Source organism: Oncorhynchus kisutch, unplaced genomic scaffold, assembly GCF_002021735.2.
Source record: "Oncorhynchus kisutch isolate 150728-3 unplaced genomic scaffold, Okis_V2 scaffold1438, whole genome shotgun sequence".
Lineage (NCBI taxonomy): Eukaryota > Metazoa > Chordata > Actinopteri > Salmoniformes > Salmonidae > Oncorhynchus > Oncorhynchus kisutch.
The window spans coordinates 26921-35682 of NW_022263383.1; the positions used below are offsets into that span (position 1 = coordinate 26921).

Here is an 8762-nt window from a genome sequence, read left to right on the forward strand (position 1 = left end):
AGAGCCGTTCCCAGGGGTCTAACTACACTAATGAAAACTCATCTTATCTTTGTTAAGGATCACAAAGTTTATCCAGAAGTCAGATTGGAAGGTGTGGGTTTACTTGAGAGATCTTGTTGTAATAAATATATAAGACAAATTCTCCGTTCACAAAACCAACTTCCACCGAGAGGAAAGTGTTTGTGGAACCTGCTTCTTATTCCTGACCTTGTCTGGAAACATGCCTGGTTAAGGCCTCACAAATACTGTATAACAAACAAGGTTAAGGAAGGGCACTTTAACATGTTACATCAGATATATCCATGTAATTCTATGATGTCCACATGTGTGGCTGTTGATGATATCTGTGTTTTCTGTGAAAAAGGTGAGAATCTGTCCCACTTGTTCTATGATGTAAATTTGTGTCAGAATTTTGGGAAAACCTTGTAAGATACTTATTTACCATTATGAACACTGCCCATGTTTAACATGAAGGATATAATATGTTACTATTGCAATGATAACAAGACCATGTTTAACATGAAGGATATAATATGTTACTATTGCAATGATAACAAGACCATGTTTAACATGAAGGATATAATATGTTACTATTGCAATGATAACAAGACCATGTTTAACATGAAGGATATAATATGTTACTATTGCAATGATAACAAGACCATGTTTAACATGAAGGATATAATATGTTACTATTGCAATGATAACAAGACCATGTTTAACATGAAGGATATAATATGTTACTATTGCAATGATAACAAGACCATGTTTAACATGAAGGATATAATATGTTACTATTGCAATGATAACAAGACCATGTTTAACATGAAGGATATAATATGTTACTATTGCAATGATAACAAGACCATGTTTAACATGAAGGATATAATATGTTACTATTGCAATGATAACAAGACCATGTTTTACATGAAGGATAGGTGAGAATCTGTCCCACTTGTTCTTTAATGTACATTTGTGTCTGAATTTTGGGAAAACCTTCTAAGATACTTATTTACCATTATGAACACTGCCCATGTTTTACATGAAGGATATAATATGTTACTATTGCAATGATAACAAGACCATGTTTAACATGAAGGATATAATATGTTACGATTGCAATGATAACAAAACCACTGAAATGATTGTGCATTTTTTAAATTCTTGTTGCCAAATACTTTATACACAAACAAACAAAAATTCCAAAATTCTAAACCAAAATTACATTTTTTTCTGACTGAATTTAAATATGTTATTAAAACCTTAGTGAATAACAACAAGAAAAACATTTTCCTGAATCATTATACATTTTTTCAGAATGACAACAATTTCACTAAAATAGTAAATTTTTTATTTCTTCATTGATATTTTGTGTGTTTTAGTATTTTCTAGTTGATACTAGTTCTGTTTTATATGATGTAACAATGTACATTGTTGGTCTGTATTTTGAATCAAAAAATAAATATATAAAATAAAATAAAAAGACTTCATCTGCTGACTGGAGGGGAAACACAGTTGAGGAACCAACAGTTTATTTTTCATTTATTTCATTAAAGTTGATTATCATATTAAGTCGTTCAAAGAAAAGCATGTGTTGATTGATTCGTTTTTAATGAGTCAGAATTTAAAACAAACTTTAGATCCACTACATATTTACGTTGAACCATAGTTCTGACATGGATCATTTTGACCCCAGAGGCATATCTTTTATCACAGCCAAAATGTGGTTTATTCCATTTTTCATGACTTTGTCAATCAACTTGTTCTTAATCAATCTAAATCCTGGTTTAGTGTTTCTGTATCAATATGGACTTTTAACAAATTCAAATCCTTTGTTCTCCAACTACAATGTTTAAACATTCTACATTGTGACATCATTAAAATCCTCCAACTACGATGTGAAAACATTCTACATTGTGACATCATTAAAATACTCCTACTACAATGTGAAAACATTCTACATTGTGACATCATTAAAATACTCCTACTACAATGTGAAAACATTCTACATTGTGACATTTCATTGATATCATGAAACAACTCCTTCATGTATGTATTCTCTGATGTTTGGTCAGAGATCTTTTATCAGAGTATCTCTTGTAAAATTGATCACAGCTATAAGGTTTCTCTCCTGTGTGTGTTCTCTGGTGTGATATCAGGCTGCTTGACAGAATAAAACTCTTCCCACATTGACTACAGCTGTAAGATTTCTCTCCTGTGCGTGTTCTCTGGTGTATAGTCAGATGGCTAGATGTAACAAAACTCTTCCCACATTGATCACAGCTATAAGGTTTCACTCCTGTGTGTGCTCTCAGATGTACTATCAGCCAGCTTGAGTGATTAAAACTCTTCCCACATTGAGTACAGTTATAAGATTTCTCTACTGTGTGTATTTTCTGGTGTGATTTTAAATCTGTTGAACTAACAACTCTTTCCGCAGTCAGAGCAGTGGTAAGGTTTCTCTCCCTTGTGTGTTCTCTGGTGTGATACCAGGCTACTTGACTGAATAAAACTCTTCCCGCATTGACTACAGTTGTAAGATTTCTCTCCTGTGTGTGTTCTCTGGTGTGTAGTCAGATGGCTAGATGGAACAAAATTCTTCCCACATCGATCACAGCTATAAGGTTTCACTCCAGTGTGTGCTCTCAGATGTACTGTCAGGCAGCTTGAGTGAGTAAAACTCTTTCCACATTGATCACAGCTATAAGGTTTCTCTCCCTTGTGTGCTCTCAGATGTACTGTCAGGCAGCTTGAGTGAGTAAAACTCTTCCCACATTGATCACAGCTATAAGGTTTCTCTCCTTTGTGTGCTCTCAGATGTACTATCAGGCAGCTTGAGTGAGTAAAACTCTTCCCACATTGATCACATCTATAAGGTTTCTCTCCTGTGTGTTTTCTCTGGTGAGTTTTCAGGCAGCTTGACTGAGTAAAACTCTTCCAAGATTGATCACAGTTATAAGGTTTCTCTCCGGTGTGTATTCTCTGGTGTATTGTAAGTTCTGATGAAGATTTGCAACCTTTCCCACAGTCTGAGAAGCAATGAGATTTATTCCCTGTGGGTCTCTGCTGGTGATTCTTGAGGTGATATGATCTGGAGAGACTCTTCTCTGCCACGTTAGCATCATGATGTTGATGCTCCCCAGAGGATCCACAATAGTCACGTCTCTCTCCTGTGTGAACAAGTCAGACAGATGGTTAAAGGCCCACAACAGCAGAAATCCACTGTAAAAGGTGATGCCAACAGCGTAGCCATGATGTTGTACAACAATTGACGTCTGTAATGAATGTTAAAATTATTTGACAATTGTCTTAAGACAGTCAAGTGAGCAACAATAGTCATATTTAGTCTTGTTTTCACATTAGTAGTAACATCAATGATTTTAGGCTAGAAAAAAGTAAAAGTTGTTGACATCCTAAGCAGTGTGCCAGATGACTTTTGGTCTTCTATATAGGCCCCTTTCTGTGTTTGCTAAAATTGCAACAAGGGCGATGCACATGCAATTTGGATGCAGAAACCTCTCCCCTTCTAATGCAGAAGCCCCTCCCTTCTAATGCAGAAACCCCTCCCTTCTAATGCAGAAACCCCTCCCTTCTAATGCAGAAACCCCTCCCTTCTAATGCAGAAGCCCCTCCCTTCTAATGCAGAAGCCCCTCCCTTCTAATGCAGAAACCCCTCCCTTCTAATGCAGAAACCCCTCCCTTCTAATGCAGAAACCCCTCCCTTCTAATGCAGAAACCCCTCCCTTCTAATGCAGAAGCCCCTCCCTTCTAATGCAGAAACCCCTCCCTTCTAATGCAGAAGCCCCTCCCTTCTAATGCAGAAGCCCCTCCCTTCTAATGCAGAAGCCCCTCCCTTCTAATGCAGAAGCCCCTCCCTTCTAATGCAGAAGCCCCTCCCTTCTAATGCAGAAGCCCCTCCCTTCGAATGCAGAAGCCCCTCCCTTCTAATGCAGAAGCCCCTCCCTTTTAATGCAGAAGCCCCTCCCTTCTAATGCAGAAGCCCCTCCCTTCTAATGCAGAAGCCCCTCCCTTCTAATGCAGAAACCCCTCCCTTCTAATGCAGAAACCTCTCCCTTCTAATGCAGAAACCTCTCCCTTCTAATGCAGAAACACCTCCCTTCTAATGCAGAAACCCCTCCCCTCTAATGCAGAAGCCCCTCCCTTCTAATGCAGAAACCCCTCCCTTCTAATGCAGAAACACCTCCCTTCTAATGCAGAAACAACTAGTTATGGATGTTGTATATCTGCCTGGAGCAAAAAGGTGAGCAGAGATTGTAGTTTTTCCACAATGTATTCTGAATATGACAACACACTATCAGTGTAAGATCAGGATGCTACTGAAGGAACCTCACATTCATCTCTGTGTCTATTCACTAGTTCACCACCGTGGGGGAAAACTCAGGGACTTCTCATAGGCTGACAGCAGATATAGCCTCCATTTACAGGTTGCTTATGAGTGCATTTCACACTACTTTGGATTATAATTGTAAGGTTCATTTGAATGTCCTGATTAACATAATGTTTGTTTTTGTCGAAAATGTACTACTTTATATTTAAAAACGACTTCAAATGACTTCAACCAACCTTTGGCTACTATTCTAAAATGGATGGATTTTTTTTTTACATTTTCTATCTTCAGACTATACCCCATAATGACATCACAATACCCCATAATGACATCACAATACCCCATAATGACATCACAATACCCCATAATGACATCACAATACCCCATAATGACATCACAATACCCCATAATGACATCACAATACCCCATAATGACATCACAATACCCCATAATGACATCACAATACCCCATAATGACATCACAATACCCCATAATGACATCACAATACCCCATAAAAGTTTAGAAATGCTTGCATACCAGGAAACTCAATTGTACCCAATTGGTTTTCTCTCTAGGTCATGCCAGTAGGTTACAGAAGTTGTACCCAATTGGTTTTCTCTCTAGGTCATGCCAGTAGGTTACAGTAGGTTGTACCCAATTGGTTCTCTCTCTAGGTCATGCCAGTAGGTTACAGTAGGTTGTACCCAATTGGTTCGCTCTCTAGGTCATGCCAGTAGGTTACAGTAGGTTGTACCCAATTGGTTCTCTCTCTAGGTCATACCAGTAGGTTACAGTAGGTTGTACCCAATTGGTTTTCTCTCTAGGTCATGCCAGTAGGTTACAGTAGGTTGTACCCAATTGGTTTTCTCTCTAGGTCATGCCAGTAGGTTACAGTAGGTTGTACCCAATTGGTTTTCTCTCTAGGTCATGCCAGTAGGTTACAGTAGGTTGTACCCAATTGGTTCTCTCTCTAGGTCATACCAGTAGGTTACAGTAGGTTGTACCCAATTGGTTTTCTCTCTAGGTCATGCCAGTAGGTTACAGTAGGTTGTACCCAATTGGTTTTCTCTCTAGGTCATGCCAGTAGGTTACAGTAGGTTGTACCCAATTGGTTTTCTCTCTAGGTCATGCCAGTAGGTTACAGTAGGTTGTACCCAATTGGTTTTCTCTCTAGGTCATGCCAGTAGGTTACAGTAGGTTGTACCCAATTGGTTTTCTCTCTAGGTCATGCCAGTAGGTTACAGTAGGTTTTACCCAATTGGTTCTCTCTCTAGGTCATGCCAGTAGGTTACAGTAGGTTGTACCCAATTGGTTTTCTCTCTAGGTCATGCCAGTAGGTTACAGTAGGTTGTACCCAATTGGTTTTCTCTCTAGTGGAAACAATTATCAACCCAATGTGGAAAGTGTTGAATTTGGTCAACAACTAAATGAATGGCGTATTTGCTATGTGAGGTTTACTGGATCTAACAGAAGTGTCCTAATTCTTAAATTCTTATGTGGACACGTGACATACCGACAACTTTGATAAAAAACACTATAGGACTTGTCTCCAGGTCGCTATGCATATTCATGCTAGTAGCTTAGCATCTCTCTGCATTGAATACAGGCGGATGAGGACAACAACCCTCATAGAATATAAACAATAGATAACAATAATAAGATGCATCAATCCAAAGAAACGATAGGTGGGCGCTAGACAACCCACAGTGCTGCTTTGTGGACAACGACTCCGCATGTTAGGGCAGAGACTTCTTGTCAGTATATCCATCATCTTTGGTGTAGCCAACCAAACTCTCGCATGGCACTATTGGGGGGCACGGTGTAGTAAATCATAACTACATTAAAATCACATAGACCCTTCTCAAATATATATGTTAAGTCACTTTTTGGAAACGGAACGGAGAAAACAAGGGGTAGCTTGCTCTCTACGTCGTCTGATTCTAGACATATCAGTCATTATCCCAGGGCCCTGCGGTGAAAAGGTATTGACGAGCCAACTCAGAATATCCAAAGCGGAAAAACAAAGTTAAGGCGGTACTTACTGATGTTAATCAGATCTCCTATCTCCACCTCTTCATCTTTCAATGTGACAGTTATATCCCCTTCCTTCTTCACGTCAAAAACGGCATCCTCTTTCTCACCCCCCTTTCTTTCACTGTGAACGCGACTTCCTCTTCTTTCACTGAAACAGCCTCGCCCTCAATTTCTTTTTTAACTGTGACTTCCTCCTCGTCCTTCTCCTCTTTCACTACAATGTTCAGCCCCAGAGCTTATTTCCAGCAGACCTCTTCTTCTTTAGCAGAGGGGAGAAGCTTAGTGAGCTCATGGTCGGGGATGTTAGCTAGCTAGCTATCATTAGCGACTGAGCTAGTGCTCACTTTAACCAGCCACTATAGCTGACTAATAAAAATAACGTAATATTAAATTAGCCCGCTAGCCAACACAGTAGGTAATATACCCTGAAAGTGTCCAAAGAGCTTGAATCTTTCGGCTATGTTGGCTAGCAAAGCTACCGAGGTGGTTGAGGAGTTGTTTTTGAAGAACCGTCCACTACATTATACGTCACGATAGCAGCATCGCCTGAAAGACTCACATCGCCGTCTGCCGACTGGAGTGGAAAACCCAGATGAGAGAAATATGTTATTTCTGACAATACACCAGAAAACACACACAGGAGAGAAATCTCGTAGCAAGTGTTGCGTTCCTTTGTTTATCAACCCCTAAATTTAAAGGCATCACTCCAAAATGTAGCTGCCTGTCTTCTGCAGGTTGTCCTCTATCAGGGAGGTAAAATGTATCTCCTATTTCCATGTGTTTTTTTAGTTGTGTTAGTTTCAACAGCACCAACAACCTGATTTCCCCCCTAATTGATATCAGTGATTTATTGCTACTAAACAGCAGCGTTGTTGTTGCTGGTGCAGTTTATAAGGTGCTTGTTTAAAAACATACCAGTAATATGATTATGGCTGTTTGTGTTTATATACATGGTTTATTATTCCATGTCTCACCATTAAGTGAATTATTGCCAATACATATTAACAAAGGGGTGTACATTTGATTTTCATATTTCATATTTACAATGTATGTAACATTAAGTAATGAACATTATTTATGCAACCAGCTTACCATTTGTGGGTACAATTATATTGACATTGTTGCCCTGCCATTAGAATATCAGGGTTCATTCTCAGAAGTGCCAACCCAAATGTACTGGAGCATGACATTGGGGACTGGGCCCAGATCCAACAACATGCCTATCGAGTGAACCCTGAAAAGAGGGAGAAGCTCCGGAGTGACGTGGAAAGTTACTACGGATGTTGCAGGAGTTTCCTCTTGAAATCAGATGGTGGTAAAAGGACAACTTGGTTGCTGAAATTCGCAATGGTGGGCAGTCAAAAATGTTTTGCGTTTAGCCAGTGCGTTGCCATGGATCCCAATGTGTTTTGATTGCAAGTTTTCTGTATTGGAGATGAGTTTTGTTTGGGCTCGTTCGAAGTGGACGAGAGTTCTAGAAGCAAGTCAGTTTTAGGAAGACGAGATTTTTTTTACATTTATGTTTTGAGGTTGGACTTTAGCACGTCTCGCTCGTTAGCACGTCTAGCTCGTTAGCAGGTATAGCTCGTTAGCAGGTATAGCTGGTTAGCACGTCTCGCTGGTTAGCAGGTATAGCTCGTTAGCACGTCTAGCTCGTTTGCAGGTATAGCTCGTTAGCACGTCTAGCTGGTTAGCAGGTATAGCTCGTTAGCACGTCTCGCTGGTTAGCACGTCTAGCTCGTTAGCACGTCTAGCTCGTTAGCAGGTATAGCTCGTTAGCACGTCTAGCTGGTTAGCACGTCTCGCTGGTTAGCACGTCTAGCTCGTTAGCAGGTATAGCTCGTTAGCACGTCTAGCTGGTTAGCAGGTATAGCTCGTTAGCACGTCTAGCTGGTTAGCAGGTATAGCTCGTTAGCACGTCTAGCTCGTTAGCACGTCTAGCTGGTTAGCACGTCTAGCTGGTTAGCACGTCTCGCTGGTTAGCACGTATAGCTCGTTAGCAGGTATAGCTCGTTAGCACGTCTAGCTGGTTAGCACGTCTCGCTGGTTAGCACGTCTAGCTCGTTAGCAGGTATAGCTCGTTAGCACGTCTAGCTGGTTAGCAGGTATAGCTCGTTAGCACGTCTAGCTGGTTAGCAGGTATAGCTCGTTAGCACGTCTAGCTGGTTAGCACGTCTCGCTGGTTAGCAGGTATAGCTCGTTAGCACGTCTCGCTGGTTAGCAGGTATAGCTCGTTAGCACGTCTAGCTGGTTAGCAGGTATAGCTCGTTAGCACGTCTAGCTGGTTTGCAGGTATAGCTCGTTAGCACGTCTAGCTGGTTTGCAGGTATAGCTCGTTAGCACGTCTAGCTGGTTTGCAGGTATAGCTCGTTAGCACGTC

At 40.4% G+C, this 8762-nt stretch overlaps 1 protein-coding gene across 1 annotated transcript; it reads right to left on the reverse strand.

Moving 5' to 3' along the window:
* Positions 1-2193: 2193 nt before the first annotated feature.
* Positions 2194-6546, reverse strand: LOC116366321 (zinc finger protein 239-like; the record flags this gene model as incomplete). The annotated part of the gene is made up of 2 exons (XM_031818501.1): positions 2194-3170; positions 6391-6546. Coding segments are annotated over 2 exons (905 nt in total), but the record flags the coding sequence as incomplete, so codon positions are not given.
* Between the last annotated feature and the right edge of the window lie 2216 nt (positions 6547-8762).